This window comes from Melopsittacus undulatus, chromosome 19 (assembly GCF_012275295.1).
Source record: "Melopsittacus undulatus isolate bMelUnd1 chromosome 19, bMelUnd1.mat.Z, whole genome shotgun sequence".
Classification (NCBI taxonomy): Eukaryota; Metazoa; Chordata; class Aves; order Psittaciformes; family Psittaculidae; genus Melopsittacus; species Melopsittacus undulatus.
In genome coordinates, this window is record NC_047545.1 from 1696225 (window position 1) to 1716022 (window position 19798).

Here is a 19798-nt window from a genome sequence, read left to right on the forward strand (position 1 = left end):
CCCCATCCCACAGCTCCGGGTCCTGGTGCTGCTGTGGGACGGGGAGGGCGACGACCCCGAGTCATGTCCCAGGTGTCACCAGTGGGGACCGGTGACAACACCACTGCCCCCCATGTCCCCCCGGAGCCTCCAGCACAGCCTCAAGCCACCTCCCGATGCTCCTCCGCTGGAGCCGCCCATGTCCTCTGTGCCACCACCAGGGCGGGTGTCCCTTCTAACCCCTGGGGGGGGATCCCCCTCTCCCTGCTTCCCACGTTATCCTTGGCTCGGGCTGGAAGCGGAGGGGCTCTGGGGGGGGGGCAGCAGGAGGCCGGAGGCAGCGGTGAGGGCAGCGCAGGTGGGCAGCCCCCCCCGCAGCATCCAGGGCTCGCTCCCGTGGTCGGGACGTGCGGGCGGCCTCGGCCCCCGGGGCTGCCGTGATTCAGCCTCGCAGTTGGGTGGCTCCAGATCCGGACGTTTTTGGGAGATTTCAACAGAAAAGCTTCAGAAGCTTCCAAACAACAGGACGATGGGAAAAGCTTTGTTCGTTCTGCCTCCCCCCCCCCCCCCCCCCCCGTGCTCCGCTTCCAATCCCTGCCGTCCCAGCGGCTCCAACAACCCCCATGGCTGCGGGGCTCAGCACCCCCTGGAGCAATGGGGCAGGGGCTCAGCCACGGTGTCACCCATTGGGGTCACCCTGAGCCACTAAGGTGTCCCCTGTGTTCCCCACTCTCTGCCCCCTGCACGGAGCCGTGTCCCTGTTCTCACAGCCATGGGTGCAGGGTGCGGAGCTGGGACAGGGAAAGCCACGGGACAATGTCCCCATAGACTGCAGATGCCCTCAGAGTCCCCCACAAACCTCAGCCATGGCTGCGGTCCCACATAGGGGTTCCCATCCCTATGGGGTCAGGGCCACCACGTCCCTGCATGTCCCCTCTGTGCGCGGGGGGAGCATGACCCAGGCACCCCCCAGCATTGGGGTGCTCTCAGGGCACCCCATCCCGCACCCCAAGGCTCAGGGGACCGCGGGGACACCCAGCTGAGGACATCCCATGTATGGGGACAAGTGGGAGCCCCAGGGCTCTGCCCCTCACCGGGGGGGCTGCAGAGCTCCGGTTGCCACCGAGCCCCCGGGTGGGGGCACGGGGAGAGGCCCCGGGCTGGGGAGGGATGCCCTGGAGACAAACCCAGCCCCAAGCCTGGTGCTGGAGCCACGTGGAGCGTTTTCCCCCCTTTATGGTGGGTGGGAACCCAGAGTTGATGCTTCCCTGGGAACATCGGGATTTTGGGGCAGAAATCCCTGTTTTCACCCCTAAATAAGCAACAGGAGGGCTCTGGGCTCCTGAATGCACTTCCCATGGGAGACCCCCCGGGGGGTCCGACCCCTGGAGCACGGGAGGGTCCGTGGGGGCCCCGCGTGAGTCACCGGCCCCGGGGCTGCTCCTCCTCACCTACCGCGGGGCTCGGGGCAGCGGGCGCCGGGGGTGGGCACCGGGGCCGGTACCGGAGCAGCCCCCGGGGCCGGTGCCTTTCTGCCCCCCCGGGGGCGGGCCCGGGCCGGGCGGGGCGGGGCCAGGGCGGCAGCTGGGGCTTGGGTAACCGGGGGTTGCTCAGACTTGCTCGGGACTTCCCCGGCCGCCGGTGCGCTCCGAGCCCCGGGCACCGACGGGCACCGGAGCCGCCCATGGCGCCGTTCCCGCTGCTCCCGGCGCTGCTCCTGCTCTGCCCTCGGCTCCTCCGCTCCGAGCCGCTCGCCTGTGAGTACCGGGAGCACCGGGCGGCTCCCGCAAGGTGGGCGCGGGGGGCGGCCGAGCCCCGGGGGTCCCGTCGGGGCCGGGGCGGGCGCTGCGCGGATCCCCCCCCCCCCCCCTCCCGGGGCTCCCCGGGGCCGGTCCTTGCCCTGTGCCCCCCCCTCCAGACCGCGGGGTGCGGGGGGGGCATCGCCGGGCGCACCTCGGGGCTGCGCTTCGCCTCCCGTGACGGGTAACGGGGACCCCCCCATGGACGGCAGCCGGGACCCCTCGGGACCCCCCTGCAGGCAGCCGGGACCCCCGGCCCTGCGCGGCCCCGCAGCCCAGCCGGGACCCCCCCTCCCCGCAGAGAACAATAGAGGAGCCTTTCTTGCTCCCCCCCATCCCTGGCAGCAGCTGGGACCCCCCTGGCCCCCGGGAGCAGCCAGGACCCCTGTTCCCATGGACAACAGGGACCCTACTCCCAGGAAGGGTCTGTCCCTCCCTGTCCCCCCCCCTCGCCCTGCAGCCCCCCCCTCCCGGAGAACAATGCGGCTCCATTCCCCACCCAGGACAATGGAAACCCCCGTCCTCCTCCGTCCGGAGAACAATAGCGAGCCCCCTCCTCACCCCCTCGGGAGCCGTGATCCCCCTTTCTCCTCCCCAGAGCCTCTGAGCCCCCCCTCCTGCTGGGAACAACGGGGACCCCCTTTTCCCCCGGGACAGCCGTGCCCCCCCCGGCCCAGAGAACAATGAATTCCCTTTTCCCCTCCCAGAACAATAGGGAGCTCTCTCCCATATGGAGAACAATGAATCCCTCTACACCCCCCCCAGAATAATACCCCCCCGGGGGGGCTCCTCACTGGTGCCCATTGGGGGTCCCACCCAGCAGTGGCAGGTCCAGGAGGTGCCACCTGTGGGCAGCCTCAGCCCCACAGGAATCGGGGTCCCCCCGTTGCCATGGTGGGGGGCACAATGACCCGGGAGGGTCCCCCTGTCCCTGCAGAGCCCTAAACCCCAATTAGCCACCGTCCCACCCGTCGCCTCGTTTGCTTCCCTGCGGCCCGAGCGAGATCCCATTCCCTGCAGCAGGAAGTTTGGCTTCCTCCCTATGATGGGAATTTCTCAAGGCGATGGATGTTTGCTCCGATGCGCAAACGGGTCCCACCGAGGGAAGCCACCGCTCGGCAGCTCCGGTGGCACCGCCACCGGCCCCACAGCCCCTGCCCCCTGCGTGGCGTCCATGGGGAAGCCTCACAGAGCGTTCAGTGGGGCAGGAACGGCACAAGTGTGGGATAGGGGAGGAAAAACGCTCCAGAAATCCCTTTAGGAGCCATTATCGGCAGCTTCCAAACCCGGGCGGGTTCTGGTGCTGAGCGGTGCCCATCCCGGTGCCTTCCTGCTGGCCAGAGGGGTTGATCCCACCCAGGACAATGTGGGGCAGTGCCTGGACCCCTGCTGGGGCTGACCCCGCTCCTCTCACCTCGCCCTGGTGTGGGGTCCCTCTCACAGCCTCCCAGGACCCCCATTTTACCCCCCATCGGGGTCCGGTGCTGCCGGCCGGGTTAAGTCCTCACCCCATGGCCCCTCGACGTGCGGCACAGGGGGATGGCGAAGCCAAATCTCCTTTTAGAGAGCGAAGGCTTCCCCTCGGCTCGGCCGCGCTCATTGGAATGCTGGGGCTTTTTATAAACCCCTCCTCGAGCTGCGGGATGGGCACCACAAACAGCACTGGGAGAAGGGGAAAAGAGAGTGGGAGAGAGGGATAAAGCATTCCCAAGCGGCCGTGAGCCTCCTCGCTTGAGCTATCGAAGGGCTCTCAGTGGATGGGTATGCTCTGGATGGGTATGCTTGTCTCAATTGGCTTTCCCTGCAGGATTCGGGGCTGCCCACGTTTCCTTTTGTTCTTTAGGACAATTATCCCTGGTTTCCCCCTAACCCCCTGCACGTCTCCATAAAGCTCTTTGGAACCGCGTGAGCTCTGACACTTATCCGAGGGGGTTTTGCCTTTTTCTCTCCCAACTCCTTCAAACCCCAGTATCAAACCCAAATGAAATCCGGCCCTTAGAAGAAAGGGCATAAACGTTCCCGACACCTTGGAAATGTGGTTTTACTTTATGGCATTACTTAGCACCTGATCAGCGTTTTTGTTGGTGCAATAGGAAAGCCATAAAAGCCCCGAGCAGGTATTTTCCCTGCGACTCGCACATTCCATAGCCTGCCTGCGTCTCTCTGGCCCTTTCCTCTCGCTTGGAAAACTTCACACTTTTCCCTTTTAAAACACATGTTCGGGGAAAGAAATGCGAGGGGGGGGGGGGAAAAAGGGGGAAAAAAGGCAAAAATTGGCTCATTTGGAGGCTCCCGCTCGGAGGAGAGAAAATCAAGGGGAAAAATAGAGGAATTGGGATAAAATCGACTTCTCGGCAGGGTCCTGCTCGGAGGACGGGAAACGTGTCTGGTTTACGGCGCTCGTGGCTGTTTCTGGGGCTGTTTAGATTAAGATTTAGGAGAATTAGGGCCCGAGCAGCGGGTGTGCAATCGGCAGAGCTGGAGCAGCCCCGGCTAATGGAGGAGCTGGTGCATGGTTGGGATGCGTGTGTTGGAGGCCTCATTGGTGATCCAGGGGTTGGATCCCCCCCGGGAAGGGTTTGCTTTGCTGGGGGGGGTGGGATGGATCCGTGCCATGGCCGTGGGTTCTTGCCATCACCCATGGATGTAACCCCGGGGCTCCATCACCACCGTGTCCCAGATGCTCTCACACCCACGGCAGCAGCATTCCCGGGGCACCGGCAGGACCCGCGGGTGGATCTGCAGGGAAAGGAGGATCTGGAGCATTAATGGTGCCGAGGTGGGAGCCGGGCGGGCGCTGAAAGCCGAGCGGGGCCCCGGAGGTCGGAGGGGATGAGGAGGTCGCGGCACTTTCCGGGAGGTAATTTGGGATGTGAGCCTGGCGCGTGCGGATGGAGCCCATGAGGGTGATGGATGTGGGAGATGGGCTCGGGGGGAGCCTGCGCTTTGAAGCCTGGTGGCAAAGGGGTCCCAATGTAAAGCATTGGGGGGGGGGAACTTTGCCGTTATAGGGGTGTCCATTGGGACACAGGGATGCGTTGAGGTGCGAGGGATGGGTTTGGTGGCACGCGGATGGGGCTGGGTCGGTCCTGGCTCCATGGGGAGCTGCCGGTTGGTGCCATTGGGAAAGGGGTGGGATAAGCACCCCAAGACCTCCCTGGATTTGCTCTGGAAAACCTTTGGTCAGGAAGCATTCCCAAAGCCACAGCCCAACCCCAGGAGCCCCAACGTGGCCAAGGCCCCCCCAGCCTCGTGCTCCACATTCCCAAAGGCACTTCCCAGCCTGAATCCCTCTGGATCTGCCGAGGAGCCCTCGAGCTTGTGGCGAGAGCTTGGCTGAGCTCTGGCCCCTGCTGCAAGGGGCTGAGACGGGATAAATACGAACCTGAATGCATAGGAAAGAAGCATTTCAATAGATACAGATGTAAAATGTGTTTAAATGGAGATAAAATCGGTAGAGAATACATTTAAACCAATAGAAAATACATGGAAATTGATACAAAATATATTTAAATATATGTAAAATAAGCGGAAATGAATGTAAAATAAATATAAATGGATAGAAAATATATGTAAATGGATAGAAAATATATGTAAATGGATATAAAATGATACAAAAAGTACTTAGATATAAAATATATTAAAATACACAGAATGTATATAAAAGAATTCCAGTTTATATAAAATTTATATTAGATGTATTTAAATGGATCTAAAATAGATATAAACTGTATTTAATGGTAAAAACCGTATTTAAGTAGCTATCAAATGTATTTAAGTAGTTATGAAATGTATTTAAATAGCTAAAAATAGAGCATATATTTAAATAGTTATAAACCATATTTAAACAGATGCAAAGTAGATTCACCCTGTATTTAAACCCCCCATCCCTGGCAGTGTCCAAGGCCAGGTCAGACACAGGGGTTGGGAGCAGCCTCCCAGCCCAAGCCCTCCACTGTGGATACAACCTCCCCTCAATGCAATGTCTTCTGCCCCCATCCCTTTGTGTCTCCATTGCAGACCCCGCTGTGATCTCCCCCCAGGACCCCACACTGCTCATCGGCTCCTCACTGGTGGCCACATGCACGGTCAGCCCAGACTTCCACCTGGGAGCCGAGGACCTGTACTGGACACTCAATGGCCGGCGCCTGCCCGCAGCCTCCTATGCCACGCTCGGCCCCACCACGCTCAGCGTGGCCCTCGCCCACCTCAATGGCTCCAAGCAGCAGTCGGGGGACAACCTGGTTTGCCACAGCAGAGACGGTGGCATCTTGGCCGGCTCCTGCCTTTACGTTGGACGTACGTCCCGCGCCGGGTCCCGTCCCCGTGCCATGGGATGCGCCGATCCCACCGGGATGCGATGGCTGCGCTGCCCTCACCTCCCCGGTGCCCCATGTGCCGCAGGGAGGCTGTTTTGGCAAAGCTGCGGCAAAATTACTCTTGTCCGAATCAATAATCGTAAGATTTTATCTCGGGCTATTTTAAGGACGATGCCACGTCCTAGGAACACAGGAACTGGGAACACGGCTTGGATTGGGGCTTTGGGCTGCTGCAGGGAAACAGCTCCTAAACCCCTGCAGCAACCACATCTGCAGCCCCCCGGCTGTGGTCCGAGGGGCCCACGAGCTGCATTTACTGCTGCACCTTTTCCTCCCCTTCTGTTTCTTACTGGTTTCTTTTTTCTCTCCCAGTACCCCCAGAGAAACCAGTCAACATCTCGTGCTGGTCCAAAAACATGAAGGACCTCACCTGCAAGTGGGCGCCGGGGACTGAAGGGGAGACCTTCTTGCACACCAACTACACCCTCAAGTACAAGCTCAGGTGGGCTGCCTGCCCTATCCCTGGTGTTCCTTATAGTGGGATTGGAAAGCTGGGAGGGAATGGGGAGCCCGATGCCTTCGGGTGCTGGTGCCTGGTGTGATGGTTATGGTGAACTTGGCAGGCCTGGGTGAAAGGTTGGATTTGATCTTAAAAGGTCTTTTCCAATGTGATTGATGGTGTGAGTCTGAGTGTGCCTGGGTCTTGGCTGCTGTGAGCAGTGTGCCGGGAAGGAGGAGGGTGAGGACACATGCCCATGGTGTTGATGGGCCCCAATGGGAGCATCCCCTCTGGGGATGGGGGAGCATCCTCAGCCGGACCACGGCACCCGGTGGTGCCGGTACCAGCACTCAGCGCCTGCCCACAGGTGGTACGGCCGAGACAACACGTGCCAGGAGTACCACACAGCCGGGCCCTATTCCTGCCACATCCCCAAGGACCTGGCCCTCTTCACGCCCTATGAGATCTGGGTGGAGGCATCCAACCGGCTGGGGGTGGCCGTCTCCGACGTCGTCATGTTGGACATCCTCGACGTGGGTGAGCGATGGCAACGCTGTGGTGTCCCCACGGCACCGGCGACCTCACGGTGGGAACCGGCAGCGGGTTCATGCGCTGGGATGTGGGGGGGGCAGCAGGAAACGGGTGATGTGTGAGCAGAATTGCTCCTAATCGAGTTAAGCTGCTTCCTCCCTCCGCATCTGCGGCTCCTTAACCCTGTCCCTGCAGTCACCACCGACCCACCGCCGGACGTGCACGTCAGCCGCGTGGGGGACCTGGAGGACCAGCTCAGCGTGCGCTGGAGCTCCCCACCGGCACTCAAGGATTTCCTCTTCCAAGCCAAGTACCAGATCCAGTACCGGGTGGAGGACAGCTCGGAGTGGAAGGTGGGGTTGGCATCACCCGGTGCTGGCAGGGGAGCACGGTGCCGGATGCAGGAGCGCGGTGCCGGGTGCGGGAGCGCGGTGCCGGATGCGGGAGCACGGTGCCAGATAGGGGAGCATGGTGCCAGATGCAGGAGCGCGGTGCCGGGTGCAGGAGCGCGGTGCCGGATGCGGGAGCGTGGTGCTGGATGCGGGAGCACGGTGCTGGATGCGGGAGCGCAGTGCCGGATGCGGGAGCACGGTGCCGGATGCGGGAGCGCGGTGCCGGATGCGGGAGCACGATGCCATCTTCTCCCTCTCTAGGTGGTGGATGATGTGGGCAACCAGACCTCGTGCCGCTTGGCCGGCCTCCGTCCCGGCACCGTCTACTTCGTCCAGGTTCGCTGCAATCCCTTCGGCATCTACGGCTCCAAGAAAGCCGGAATCTGGAGCGACTGGAGCATCCCCACTGCCGCCTCCACCCCGCGCAGTGGTGAGTGCCACCACCATCCTTTGCGGGGCAGGGGATGCCGGTGGTGCCGCGCTCCCCATCCCCGGCACACACGGGATGCACAGGGGGGTCCCTTCCCTGCTCCATACCCAACACCTGCAGAAGAGCCCATTTGGAGCTCGGTTTCCCAACCCTGCTGTGTTTCCTCTCCCCCAATGACCCCCCCATGTCCCCATAGAGCGAGCGGCCGGGGGCTGCGACCCCAAAGGTGGGGAGCAGAACACGACGCTGCGCCGGGAGCTGAAGCAGTTCTTTGGCTGGGTGAAGAAGCACGCCTATGGCTGCTCCAACCTCGGCATCAAGCTCTACGACCAGTGGCGCGTGTGGCTGCAGAAATCGCACAAAGCACGCAACCAGGTAGGTAAGGAGCCTTTCACTCTTCTATCCCTGCCCTGGGGGGGGCAATGGGGGGCTGGGGGGGGGTTATGTGGGGCACGGACCCGGTGGCTACGCGGGGCTCCGTTCATCTCCGCAGGTGCTTCCCGGAGATAAGCTGTAGCCCACGGGGGCCCGAGCGCCGGCAGCACCACCCGGGGCGCCCGGTGCCCACCCGGGGCCACCCGCGGCCCCCCCGGCGCGGGGCAGGAAGGAGGCCGGGGCGAAGCGCGGCTCCGGGATGGGGGCAACGGGGGGGACCGGGCTGGGGCAGCCCCGGCAGCCCCTCCTCATGGGCTGTGGGGCCGGTGCCCCCCGTGCCCCACGGTGAGGGGAACCCACAGCCCTGCCCGGCCGGGGGGGGCACGGAGGCTCTGCTCCATAGCCACCAGCCGGAGCAGCCTCTGGGATGAAAGGGGCAGGGGGGGCTCCTGGGTGTCCCCCACCCTCGGTGCAGCCCCCCCCAGCCCTGGGAGGGGATTTGGGCTCTTTTCTCCCCAGTGACCCACGTGCGAGCGCATGGGGGGGTCCCGGCCCTGGGGAGCCCCATGGGCTGGGTTGAGGCTGCTGGGGTTTGCCCAGTGCCTGCTCCAATGTTGATTCAAACCAGCCTTATTTTGGTTCCATTTCAGTCAATTAGGAACAGATTTAAGCTTAATGCCAATAAACCTCTGAAACCCCACCAGGGTCTGCGTCAGCGGCAGCAGCGCGGGGATGGGGATGCAGCCGCAGCCAAAGGGGACCCGTGTCCGTTGTCACCCCATGCCCAGAGACCGAGACAAGCTGGAGGGGGTGGCACTGGGGGACACAGAGAAGCCTGTTAGACCACACAGCTCAGGCCAGCTCTATGGGGCAGGTTTATTTTGGATGACCATAGAAAGAGCGCTATTGGGGCACTGGACCTGTGCCGGGGCTGGGGGTGCTTTTGGGGGGCTGCTGCCCCTGGGGCTCCAGCTGGCAGTGAAGGCAGTGCCCATCTCCATGGGGATCCCAGCACTTGGCACTGCACGTTGTGGTTTTCCTTGGTGCAGCCGGGAAGCAGAACCAGCCCCACACTGGTCCCCTCTGCTGAGGGATGCTCAGGACTTAGGGGGACCCCACTCCCCCTGGATAGATGGGGGTGTTCTTCATCCCTTCCAGCCCGTGCTCAAGGAAAGGGGCTGGGGGAAGGTGCCCACCTTGCAGGGTGCTGGGGGTGCCCGTGTGGCTGCGCCGGGGGCCGGGAATGGCGCGTGGGGCCCCCATTGCACTGCCCGGCCCCTCCAGCCGTTCCCACGGGGACATCCATCACTCGGCTTCTTCCGAATCGTACTTGAGGTCCTGGAGAATTTCGCTGATTGCCTCAATGGTTTTAATTAGCCTACGAGAGCGGATGGAAACTATAAATAAAGCCCATATGGAGTGTATTATGTGGGCAGCCTCGCCTTCCCCATGCTGTTTATGAAACACTCAGCCCGGGGAGGCCGAGGGGACCGCGCAGCATCGCCAACCCCTCACCGGGGCTGCGGCCCCGAGCGCGGCTCAAGGCACCATCTGGGCCCCCCCCCGGGCCAGAGGGGGGGAAATGTGGGGAGGGGGGGCTCCTGTCCCCATAGGGGACGCTGCCATCCCGAAACAGGGGGGAGAAGGAACCCATCACCTACTTGTGCTTGAGCTCCTGCACCTCCTGCTGATGGGCATCCACGTGGGGCTGGTCCTGTGCCTGCTGCTGGGCCAGCTGGAGCTGCGCTGTCTGCACCGGGGACACAGTGGGAGCTGGGACCCCACAAAGCAGCCCTTGGATACCAGTGCCCCCCCATAGGCCCTACACTCACCAGCTGCAGCTTCTCCTGCTCCCGCTCCTGCAGCAGGACCAGGTGCTGGGCCAGGTCGGGGCGGGCGAGCTCGTCCTGTAGGCACCCGGTGATGCTCAGCACCTCACGGGAGATGCTGCTGAAGGCCACGGTGATCTCGTGCACCAGCTGCCGGTAACGGGGGAAGTCGTAGTGTGGAGCACTGCGCAGGTAAGCACTGTGACCCCTGCGCACCGGGAGGAGGCACAGTCACCGCGGGACAACAGGATGGCAACAGCCCAAGGTACCCATCCCTTTGCCATGGGCAGCGCCAGGAGGGTGTTCATGCCATAGAATCATGGAATGGGTTGGGTTGAAGGGAGCTTAAAGCTCCTCCAGCTCCAACCCCTGCCATGGGGACCCCTTCCACTGGAGCAGCTGCTCCAAGCCCCTGTGTCCAACCTGGCCTTGAGCACTGCCAGGGATGGGGCAGCCACAGCTTCTCTGGGCACCCTGTGCCAGCGCCTCAGCACCCTCACAGGGAAGAGCTTCTGCCTAAGAGCTCAGCTCAGTCTCCCCTCGGGCAGGTTCAAGCCATTCCCCTTGGCCTGTCCCTACATCCCTTGTCCCAAGCCCCTCTCCAGGTTTCCTACAGCCCCTTTATGGAGCTGCTCTCAGGTCTCTCCTGCCCAGCTCTGGCAGCTCCACCCCTCACCCAGGGCAGCTCCGTCCGCCCCTTTGTGTGTGTGTGGGACAGGATCCTCTCCCATTCCCACCCCAGACCCTGTGTCCCCTCAGTCCCCCCCATCCCGATGCTGCCATGGGACACAGGTGCCCCCCACGGGCTCAGCAGCTCCGGTTCGGTGCTGGGGCTCCCCCGGTACTCACTGCTCCAGCAGCCGGTACGCCTCGGCCCGCTCGCCCTGCAGCGCCCGCAGCCGCCGCAGCAGCGCCTGCACGGGCTCTCCCGTCTGCGGAGAGATGGGGACGGTGGCGTCGGGGGACACCGGAGCCACCGGACGGCTCCGGTGCTGAGCGTGGCCCGTCCCGTGCCCCCCGACGCCGGCCTTAGGGCGCCCAGCGGCAGCGCTCGAGCTCAGTCCGGTACCGGGGGCTCCTCCCGGCCACGTGTGCACGGCCCAAACCGGCGCCGGGACCCGGCTCCACCGCCCCTGCCCTTGCACCGGCCACGTGTGCACGGACCGGCCCCGGGACCCCCTCCAGCGCTCCGGTACCGGTACCCCCCCCCCCCGGGTCACCCGGCTGCGCCTTGCGGCCCCCGGCCCCCGCTCACCATGGCCCGGTCGGACGGCGCAGGCCCGGCGGAGGGCGGAGCGCGGCTCCGGCGCCCCCTGCAGGCAGCGACCGGTATTGCGTCTCTCGCCGGCTCCCACCCCCCCCCCCCTTCATTTTCATTACAAAACACGCAGATTTGAGCAAAAACCAGGCGGGGCTGAGCTCTTTATTATTAGCAGGGCACGGGCCGAGCGGCGTCCGCTCTACTTGACCTTCTTCTTGGGGCGCAGGTTGTTGGTGTGGCCGCACTTCTTCTTGCGGCAGTTGACGGCGCGGGGGTGCAGGCGAGCGTAGCACCTACGGAAAGGGGGGGGGGTTACCGGTCATCAGAGGCCCCATGGCGGCGGTGGGGCCGTGGTTAGGGGGCACGGGTCCGTACTTGCGGCAGATCATCTTGTCACAGTTGTACTTCTGGGCCAGCTGGCGCAGCGAGGGCTCGATGATGCCCCCCCGCAGGCGCAGCACGAGGTGCAGGGTGGACTCTGCATGGAAACGGAACGGTCACGGAGGGGACGAACGTTCCCCCCCCCCCCCGGTCCCCGGTCCCATCCGTTCCCCAAAGGCAGGGGCCGCCCGGGGGCACCTTTCTGGATGTTGTAGTCAGCGAGAGTCCGTCCGTCCTCCAGCTGCTTCCCTGCGAAGATCAAGCGCTGCTGGTCCGGGGGGATCCCTGCGGGCGGACACGGGGGGGGGGTGAGGGCGCTGCGGGCACGGAACCCCCGGTACCCCCCCCCCGGTCCTCCGGTACCTTCCTTGTCCTGGATCTTGGCCTTCACGTTCTCGATGGTGTCGTTGGGCTCCACCTCCAGGGTGATGGTTTTGCCCGTCAGGGTCTTCACGAAGATCTGCATCTTGGCACCGGCGGCTCCTGCGGCGTCAACACCGGTCACCCCCAACCCCTCCCCCTCCCCCACCGACAACCGGACCCCCCCCCCGCCCCCCCCCCCCCGGTCCCGGTCTCCCTCCCCGGTCCCCGCACGCACCCACCCGCGGCCTCGCTGCTGAGAAAAGGGACGACCGGAACCGGAATGCACGCGCGGGCCGCGTCACCGCCCCCCCCCCCCCCCCCCCCCCCCCCGCCCGGTGAGCCCCCCCTACCGGCCGCTGCGTGCAACGGCACCGGGAGCCGCCCCGCAGCCCACGGGGCCGGGGGGCACACGGGAGGATCCCCCCCCCCCGACGGAGCCCCCCCAAGCGGCTCCGGAGCGCACAGACGAGACGAGAGGCGTTTGAAAGCCACGTTTACTGCTCTGCCCCCGGTTCACCGGGGCCGGAGGACCCCGTCCGGCCCCCGCCTGCACGTCCCTATTGCCACCATGCTATGAGCACGGCACACATAGTTCCTTAGGGATCCGCTGCCTAGTCCAGGCCATCGGCTGTGTCCTCGTCTGTGAGACTCTGTCCGTTCACGGCCCGTAAATCATAGTGGCCTTGGGATAAATCCTCAAAATCCTGGCTCGTGGTGGGGGAGATGACGTCGGGGCTGGTGTCGCAGGACTCCGTGCTCTGCTCCGAGGTAGCGATGGTGGTCGTGGTGCTCTTCGGGATGGGGTCAAAGTCGTCATCGTCCTCCAGGATGGGAGACTCGTGGATGTCTGCAAGGGAAGGTGCAGGCGTTGGTTCTGCTGCCCCATCGGGACAATGGGCTCGGTTCTAAGGTGTTGTCTGCCCACGGGACCAATACATAAAGTGATGCCGCGTCAGTTCGCGGCCGTTTGGAACACCTCCTAAACGCCTCTGATATGATCAAGAAGACTTTGAGCACAAGTGGATGTCTCGGTGGCTTCTCCCGACTCCCACAAACCACCCGACGCATCCTTATGGAATGGGATTCTGGCATGGGAGGGAAACCAAAGGGAAACCTGTGCCGGGAGGATTCACTCACTGCTGAAGGCCTCCGGGTACTGCTTCGCCAGCTTCCCCTTCAGTGTCCTGGGGAGAGGAGGATGAGGTGAGGCTGCAGAGGAGCTGCTCATGGATATCCCAACCCTCCCCACCACCCCATCCCAGCACATGGGGTGCTCCAGGTGCCAGCTCCCTCCCAGTGGAGCACAGCCAGCCCCTCGCTGTTTGCACCTCCAACACCATTCCATGCTCTCCCTTCCACCCCTCCCAGCCCACCCGGACCCGCAGCACCGCTCCCATCCCTCTGCCCACCGGATCCTCCGGAAGATGCCGTCCAGATCCTTCTTCATCTCCACCAGTGTCTTGGTGTGATGGAGGAAGCGCTCGCTCATCTGCTGCATGCGGATGCTGGACAGGTTGTTGAAGTTAAGCAGCATCTCGTTGGTCTTCTCAAACCGATCCAGCCTGCGCGGGGGAACCGGTCGGAGCTCGGCACGGACCCCGGGAGGCTCCCGGTGCCGGTGCCGCTTCCCCCGGGACTCACATGTTCTTCTGGGCCAGGATGATGGCGTTGACGTCCTCGGCGTTCACCATGCCCAGCACCCGCCCGCAGAACACCTGCGAGGCCGTGGGCTCCATCGCTCCTGCGGGACTGCAGGGGGGGGGCTCAGCACCAGGAACAGGACACCCCCGTTAACCGGGCCCCCCCTGGACCCTGCCGTGCCGGTACCGGACCTACCCCCCGTTCGCTGCCGCCGTGCCCAGTCCCGGGGCAGCTCCACACTCACCCACCGACGGTACCGGGGTCCGCAGCCTGCCCCCCCCCCCCCCTCCTCCCCCGGTCACGGGGTCCCTGGGCTCCGGTGCCGCGCACCTATGGGAGCCGCTCCCGCTGCTTCACATGACGGGAACGGCGGCGGCACCGGCGGCCGCACCTCGCTTCCGGGTACCGGGTCACGTCGAGCGCAACCCCGCGGCGGCAGCGTGCCCCTGCGTCATCGGCGCCGAGCCGGAAGTAGCGGCGGTTGGCGGAGGGACAGGGCCGGGACCTCCCCCCCCTGCGCCATCCCCGGGACACCGCGGGGACCCCTCCCCCACCCCGGTACCGGGACCCCCCCTCCGTTCCCACGGAACCACCCGCAGCGGCCCCTTTAAGGCTGCCGCAAGCCCCGCCCAGCGCTCGGCTGACGAACGTCCTCTCCAGCCAATGGCGTCAGCGCGGTGGGCGGGGCGGGACCAATCGGAGCCGAGGGGCGGGGCCGGCGGGTTCGCGGGACCGGGTGGGCGCGCGGCGGCCGTTGCCAGGGGGGAGTCCCGGCACGTGACGGTGACGTAGGGAGGGGTCCCCGCGGGTGGCGGGAGGGCGCGTGGTGGTGGGGAACCCCCCCCCCCCTTTACCCGCGGTTACCGGACTCTCCCCGCCCCCCCCCCCCCCCGTCCGGTGCTGCCCGGTCCCGGTACGCGCATGCCCGAGCCCCGTCCTCCTCTCCCCGCTCCAGGTTGCTCCGCGGCGATGGCTTCGAGCGGGGAGGAACCGGGGAGCGGTGACCCGGGCCCGACGGGCAACGGCAACGGGAACGGCAGCGGCAACGGCAACGGCAACGGCCCCGACCCGGTGCTGGACACGGCGGAGGAGTTCGAGGTGCTGGAGGAGGAAGAGGAGGAGGAGGAGGAGCTGAGTGAGATGCCGCCGCTGGAGGACGTGTCCCGGCCCCCGGCCCCGCCGCCGCCGGAGCGGACGGGGATGGAAGCGGCCGAGGAGCCGCAGGAGTGGTTGGATGTGCTGGGTGAGAGCCGGGGGCTGAGCGGGGCTGTGGGGGCTGAGCGGGGCTGTGGGGGCCGGCTCCCCCCTCCCCGGTACCGGTAACGCGGCTCCGGTTGTCCCGTCGCAGGGAGCGGGCTGCTCAAGAAGAAGACGCTGGTGCCGGGCCGGGGGGGGGACACGCGGCCCCGCAAGGGGCAGGATGTGACCGTGAGGCTGAAGGCAGCGCTGCAGGACGGCAGTGTGGTGGAGGAGAACCCGGCGCTCACCTTCACACTGGGGGACTGCGACGTGGTGCAGGTCCGGGCTCCATCCGTGTGTGTGGGGCAGGAGCGGGGCAGCCCCTCTGCCTTTGTGCTCATTCCCTCCCTGTGATGTTCCCTTCAGGCTCTGGACCTGTGTGTGCAGCTCCTGGAGATGGGAGAGACGGCTTTGATCGTGTCAGATGCAAAGTACTGCTATGGAGCTCAGGGCAGGTGAGTGGGGAGGGCACCGGAGGGCAGGATGGGTCTGAAAGCTGTGCCCTGCTCTCCCAGTGCCAATCCAGCCACCACGGCACCGGTTCTGTGGGCACGGAGACCCTGCTTGTGTCCTGCCTGGGAGGAGCAACTTGCATCATGCCCCGTCCCAAGGAGCTTTCATGGCTCTGATTCCGTGTCTATGGTGCTCAATCTCCCTGGCACAGCCCCTGTGGCACTGGTGGCAGTGGTGCCATGGGTCTGTGTCCTCCACAGGAGCCCGGACATCCCCCCCAACGCAGCCCTCACCCTGGAGGTGGAGCTGCTGGAGGCTCGGGATGCCCCAGACCTGGAGCTGCTCAGTGGGAAGGAGAAGGTGGAGCTGGCCAACCGCAAGCGGGAGCGCGGCAACTTCTTCTACCAGCAGGCAGACTACGTGCTGGCCATCAACTCCTACGACATCGCCCTCAAGATCATCAGCTCCAGCTCCAAAGGTACCTGCCTCCTGCAGCAAAGGGTGTCCCGGTTCCCTTCCCACTGTAACCTGCCCCTGGGGTCGTTGCAGTGGATTTCAGCCCGGGCGAGGAGGCTGAGCTGCTGGATGTGAAGGTGAAATGTCTCAACAACCTGGCGGCTTCTCAGCTCAAACTGGACCATTACGAGGCAGCTCTCAAGTCCTGTAACCTCGTCCTGGAGCACCAGCCAGGGAACATCAAGGCTCTGTTCCGCAAGGGCAAGGTGAGGCCGGGTGCGTGGCCGGCGCTGGTGTCCTTTATGGTGTGATGGAGAGCAGGACCGAGGGACAGGCGTCACCCGTCCTGCTTAAGCCGTATCCTGCTTTCCAGGTCCTGGCTCAGCAGGGCGAGTTCAGAGAGGCCATTTCCATCTTGAAGGCAGCATTGAAGCTGGAGCCTTCAAACAAGGTAGGCTGGTGATGCTGCTGAGCTGCGTGTCTGGGATGCTCTCTTCTTGTCCATGTCCCTGCAAACCTCATTGTCCCCATGGAAAGCTGAAGCCCCCATAGCTGCTCCCAGATTCCTGCAAGAAGGGAGGCTGGAAATAGCCCCGAGCCGGGGGGTGATGCACCACATGGTGCAATGCCTGAGCTTGGCTGGGCTGGTGGCTCCCTTATCTCCATATTGCAAGCTCCTTCTTTGCTCTTTGGTCCCTGCTGGCAGGACTCCCTGCTCCAACCATCCATGTGTGCATGGTCCCGGCTGCTCCGGCTTTGCCAGGTGCTGCCATTGGCTCGTGCTGTGGCTGCGGGAGGTGGAGCAGAGCTGGGTCCCTGCAGACTGGCTCAGCAGCCCCAGGGTGATTCACTGTGTGCTGGGAGCAGCCTGGACCTCACGCCAGGCCAGGGTCAGGAATTTCCTGTGGGTTAATGATCAGCTGCAGGACAGGCTCCTTGGCACAGAGGAAAAGCCAGTGCCAGGAAACGGCCCCAGCCTGGGGCTGGTTCTACCCATGGGCTCCGATCCCAGCCCGGTCTGGTGGCTCCTCCACTTTGGAACCGGAACACTGTGGTTTGTGCCATGATCCCATGCGGGATGGGATGCTGTGAGAGCGAGTCTTGGTGGTCCCACAGACCTCATGGTCTGACAGCACCATGGGGAAGGGTGAGCAGGATGGTGAACGCTCTGCTTCCCAGCAGGGTTCGGATGAGCAGGGAGCCAAAGGACCCGGCAGCACTGGGAGCAGCATTCCCAGTGCATCCCTGCACGTCGCTGCCGGGGCGGCCGCTCTCCAGCCCATCCCAACAAAGTGCTTTAATTGGAGAGGGGTGGAAAGATCCGGATGGCCGGTAGTGACGTGACTGGAACCACAGGCACAGCAGGCAAGGGGCCTCTGCTGCCGGTCAGTGTTAAACACACACCAGTGACTCACGGCCACGGCTATGGGGTGAGAACACCCCAAAACCGCCCGGCTCCACCTGGTGCTCTGGGGCCATCAGCACCTCCTGCCTGTTGTGAACCATCACAGACTCAGCATCACCCAGGGGGAAATGACCTCCAAGCTCATCCAATCCAGCCCTAACCCATGGCACTGAGGCCTCATCCCCACGCTGTGTGCACACTCACAGGGCCGGTGCCTGCAGCCCTGCCCTGGGCAGCCTGTTCCAATGCCTGAGCACCCTGTGGGGCAGGAATTGTTCCTCAGCTCCATCTAAACCTGCCCTGGTGCAGCTTGAGGCCGGTTCCTCTTGTCCCATCCCTTGTTCCTTGGGAGCAGAGCCCAGCCCCTCCTGGCTCCATCCTCCTGCAGGCACTTGGAGGGAGCCATCAGGTCCCCCCTGAGCCTTCCCTTCTCCCTTCTCCTGTCTGCTTGGAGCAGGAGATGCCAGTGTTCGTGTCCATCTGGGCTGGAGCTGCTGTGGGGCACGGGGAGGTATCGGAGCCACCCGGAACGTGGTGTCCCCAGCAGAGGGCACAGCACAGCCGCGGTGCTGGGCACGGTGCTGCCGAGGCAGTGGCCGTTGTGCCCCCGTGGGCTCAGGGCTCAGCTCAGCACCACCTCCTGCATCATACCTATGGATGCAGCCATCACCACTGCTCGGCACGGCCGGGCAGGTACCGGCGTGTTCCGGGTCCTGCTGCAATCCTGCTGCCCACCTTCCTCAATCCCACTTTCCCAGCCTGCTTCCAGACAGAGGAGTGGGAGCACTGGGGCACATCTGTGCCCCCGAGGCAGGCGCTTCCCTGTCTCCATGGCAGGATAAAACCCTTTTCCCCATGTCTGGCATCAGCCCTGGGCTTTGCCCCCTGCTGCTGGGCAGGGAATGGCTCTGGTGGCCCAAAGAACACGGACATGCTCAGCCCCACAGGGTGTCCAACCCATCAGTGTGGGGCAGTGGGGCAGGATCAGGCCATCAGCCCCCCCTCACTGGCTGCTTCTGAGCTGTCCCACAAAGCTGGCCCTGGGGTGATGGGGCCCATTGGTGGTGGCCCTGTGGTCCCCATGCCCACAGCTCCACGCTCTCCTCACCAGACCATCCATGCCGAGCTATCGAAGCTGGTGAAGAAGCACATGGACCAGAGGAACGTGGAGACTGAGATGTACAGGAAGATGCTCGGGAATCCCAGTGCTGCCGGAGCCCCCGGGAAGTGCAAAGACAAACTGCGTTGGGTAAGGGCTGGGGCTGCACCCTGGGGTTGGCACAGGGGACATGTGTGTGCCCCAAGGTCCTTGGGGTTGCTGCGGTGCTGATGTTAATGTGGGGGCCTGCGCTCCGGGACAGTTGGATCCCAGTGATTCCAGCAGAGGGATCCCACTTGTTCCCAGTGGAAGCGCTGCCATCCCCTCACAGCATCCGTGTCTCCTCCTCAGTCCATCCCCTGGAAGTGGCTCTTTGGTGCAACAGCCATCGCGCTCGGTGGCGTGGCCTTGTCCGTGGTCATTGCAGCCAGGAACTAAGGATGGCAACGGGGTGGCCCCGCGGCACAGGACCTGCACCGGGATCTGCCTCTCCCCTGCCGGGGCCTCACCGACCCCTTCCCATGGACTCGCAGGAATACGATGCTTTCTCTGCCGGAGGTGCCGAATCCCCCTCCTGCCGTCCCCCTGCATCCCTCCCGTGGCACAGCTGTGGGGATGGAGCCGCAGGCAGGGCACAGCCCCCCTGAGCCCCTGCCTGGCAATGGGGGGCTCAGCCCCCAGCCCCGAGTGTGTTGGAGGGAGCAGGAGCTCCTGTGCACCGGTACAACCGTGGCTGTCCCCAGACAAGCGAGCCCCGGTGGGTGCCACGGTGCTGCTGGCACAGCGAGACGGGCAGGGGGAAGCACATGGGTATGAAGGGGCACAGTGGTCTCTGCAGGGTGCGGATGTGCTGTGGGGCACATGCAGTGCCATTCCCCATGTCCTGGGGGGGCACCAGCACCCGTTCTCCTGCTCAGCACTTCCCCAGTGTCCAAAGGAAGCCAAAGAAGGGGCAGGATGTGGGATGCAGGGGCAGCGCCGGATGCTCTCTGTGGCTGGTTCATGCGGGTCCAAGCTCCTTGGGGTCCTTGTGTTCCCTGCGGCTCTCTCCAGCCCCCGGGGGCTGTAGCACTTTCCTCCCACCCCAGACCCACTGTGAACATCCCAAATAAAGGACAGTTCCTTCATGCCTGTGCCTCGTCCTTGCCATCCCCAAGGATGCTCCCCTTGGCTCTCGCACACACGTGTGGCTGCGGCATGGGATGCTCGGTACCGGGGTACGGGGGGTGCATGGCTCCGGAGGGACCCGCTGAGCACCGGGGGGGGGGATCCCGGTGCCTATGGGTCCCTAAGGCTGTGACCGGGGCTGTACCGGGGGTACCCCAGCCCACCCTTCCCGCGGTGCAC

The 19798-nt window shown here is 64.3% G+C and overlaps 5 protein-coding genes across 11 annotated transcripts; 2 read left to right on the plus strand and 3 right to left on the minus strand.

Moving 5' to 3' along the window:
* Window positions 1-1585: 1585 nt before the first annotated feature.
* CRLF1 (cytokine receptor like factor 1) lies at window positions 1586-9024 on the plus strand. Of its 4 annotated transcripts, none has more exons than XM_034070786.1 (8): window positions 1586-1736; window positions 5799-6077; window positions 6470-6599; window positions 6964-7133; window positions 7323-7480; window positions 7781-7949; window positions 8146-8324; window positions 8443-9024. In XM_034070786.1, the coding sequence occupies exons 1-8, from the start codon at window positions 1664-1666 to the stop codon at window positions 8464-8466; spliced, it is 1182 nt and encodes a 393-aa protein (XP_033926677.1). In that variant the 5' UTR covers window positions 1586-1663; the 3' UTR covers window positions 8467-9024. The 4 variants fall into 4 exon arrangements, with proteins under 4 accessions (XP_033926677.1, XP_033926678.1, XP_033926676.1 ...); XM_034070787.1 differs by lacking the exon at window positions 1586-1736 and adding an exon at window positions 2263-4638; XM_034070785.1 differs by lacking the exon at window positions 1586-1736 and having other exon boundaries at window positions 5506-6077; window positions 8146-8328.
* A 152-nt stretch (window positions 9025-9176) lies between these two features.
* Window positions 9177-11443, minus strand: REX1BD (required for excision 1-B domain containing). Its single transcript, XM_034070788.1, has 5 exons — window positions 11409-11443; window positions 11003-11085; window positions 10157-10361; window positions 9986-10074; window positions 9177-9702 (listed from the first exon to the last, which is right to left on the minus strand). Exons 1-5 carry the CDS (start codon window positions 11409-11411, stop codon window positions 9630-9632), a joined length of 453 nt encoding a protein of 150 aa, XP_033926679.1. The 5' UTR covers window positions 11412-11443; the 3' UTR covers window positions 9177-9629.
* A 102-nt stretch (window positions 11444-11545) lies between these two features.
* UBA52 (ubiquitin A-52 residue ribosomal protein fusion product 1) lies at window positions 11546-12456 on the minus strand. The gene is made up of 5 exons (XM_034070841.1): window positions 12394-12456; window positions 12159-12278; window positions 11994-12080; window positions 11790-11892; window positions 11546-11707 (listed from the first exon to the last, which is right to left on the minus strand). The coding sequence occupies exons 2-5, from the start codon at window positions 12259-12261 to the stop codon at window positions 11614-11616; spliced, it is 387 nt and encodes a 128-aa protein (XP_033926732.1). The 5' UTR covers window positions 12262-12278; window positions 12394-12456; the 3' UTR covers window positions 11546-11613.
* A 178-nt stretch (window positions 12457-12634) lies between these two features.
* On the minus strand, window positions 12635-14294 carry KXD1 (KxDL motif containing 1). 3 transcript variants are annotated; one of them, XM_034070833.1, is made up of 5 exons: window positions 14130-14294; window positions 13800-13907; window positions 13568-13720; window positions 13296-13342; window positions 12635-13005 (listed from the first exon to the last, which is right to left on the minus strand). In XM_034070833.1, the coding sequence occupies exons 2-5, from the start codon at window positions 13892-13894 to the stop codon at window positions 12770-12772; spliced, it is 531 nt and encodes a 176-aa protein (XP_033926724.1). In that variant the 5' UTR covers window positions 13895-13907; window positions 14130-14294; the 3' UTR covers window positions 12635-12769. The 3 variants fall into 3 exon arrangements, with proteins under 3 accessions (XP_033926724.1, XP_033926726.1, XP_033926725.1); XM_034070835.1 differs by lacking the exon at window positions 14130-14294 and adding an exon at window positions 14044-14066; XM_034070834.1 differs by lacking the exon at window positions 14130-14294 and adding an exon at window positions 13995-14035.
* A 153-nt stretch (window positions 14295-14447) lies between these two features.
* On the plus strand, window positions 14448-19578 carry FKBP8 (FKBP prolyl isomerase 8). Of its 2 annotated transcripts, none has more exons than XM_034070940.1 (9): window positions 14448-14535; window positions 14755-15042; window positions 15148-15317; window positions 15405-15493; window positions 15752-15969; window positions 16041-16213; window positions 16321-16398; window positions 18464-18601; window positions 18803-19578. In XM_034070940.1, exons 1-9 carry the CDS (start codon window positions 14463-14465, stop codon window positions 18887-18889), a joined length of 1314 nt encoding a protein of 437 aa, XP_033926831.1. In that variant the 5' UTR covers window positions 14448-14462; the 3' UTR covers window positions 18890-19578. The 2 variants fall into 2 exon arrangements, with proteins under 2 accessions (XP_033926831.1, XP_033926832.1); XM_034070941.1 differs by having other exon boundaries at window positions 14521-14582.
* The last annotated feature ends 220 nt before the right edge of the window (window positions 19579-19798 follow it).

Excerpts from the sequence above, each read along its gene's own strand:
- KXD1 (XM_034070833.1), bottom strand. The coding sequence starts at position 13,894 with ATGGAGCCCACGGCCTCGCAGGTGTTCTGCGGGCGGGTGCTGGGCATG. Across the intron at positions 13,721-13,799 it reads ATCCTGGCCCAGAAGAACAT|GCTGGATCGGTTTGAGAAGA; the intron begins GTGAGTCCCGGG and ends TCCCCCGCGCAG. Across the intron at positions 13,343-13,567 it reads GGCATCTTCCGGAGGATCCG|GACACTGAAGGGGAAGCTGG; the intron begins GTGGGCAGAGGG and ends TCCTCTCCCCAG.
- UBA52 (XM_034070841.1), bottom strand. The coding sequence starts at position 12,261 with ATGCAGATCTTCGTGAAGACCCTGACGGGCAAAACCATCACCCTGGAG. Across the intron at positions 12,081-12,158 it reads CAAGATCCAGGACAAGGAAG|GGATCCCCCCGGACCAGCAG; the intron begins GTACCGGAGGAC and ends GTCCGCCCGCAG. Across the intron at positions 11,708-11,789 it reads GACAAGATGATCTGCCGCAA|GTGCTACGCTCGCCTGCACC; the intron begins GTACGGACCCGT and ends CCCTTTCCGTAG.
- FKBP8 (XM_034070940.1), top strand. The coding sequence starts at position 14,463 with ATGGCGTCAGCGCGGTGGGCGGGGCGGGACCAATCGGAGCCGAGGGGC. Across the intron at positions 15,043-15,147 it reads GGAGTGGTTGGATGTGCTGG|GGAGCGGGCTGCTCAAGAAG; the intron begins GTGAGAGCCGGG and ends GTCCCGTCGCAG. Across the intron at positions 15,970-16,040 it reads CATCAGCTCCAGCTCCAAAG|TGGATTTCAGCCCGGGCGAG; the intron begins GTACCTGCCTCC and ends GGGTCGTTGCAG.
- CRLF1 (XM_034070784.1), top strand. The coding sequence starts at position 5,630 with ATGCAAAGTAGATTCACCCTGTATTTAAACCCCCCATCCCTGGCAGTG. Across the intron at positions 7,134-7,322 it reads GTTGGACATCCTCGACGTGG|TCACCACCGACCCACCGCCG; the intron begins GTGAGCGATGGC and ends CTGTCCCTGCAG. Across the intron at positions 7,950-8,145 it reads CGCCTCCACCCCGCGCAGTG|AGCGAGCGGCCGGGGGCTGC; the intron begins GTGAGTGCCACC and ends ATGTCCCCATAG.
- REX1BD (XM_034070788.1), bottom strand. Across the intron at positions 10,362-11,002 it reads GCGTACCGGCTGCTGGAGCA|GGGTCACAGTGCTTACCTGC; the intron begins GTGAGTACCGGG and ends CCCGGTGCGCAG. Across the intron at positions 9,703-9,985 it reads GTGCAGGAGCTCAAGCACAA|GCTAATTAAAACCATTGAGG; the intron begins GTAGGTGATGGG and ends CCGCTCTCGTAG.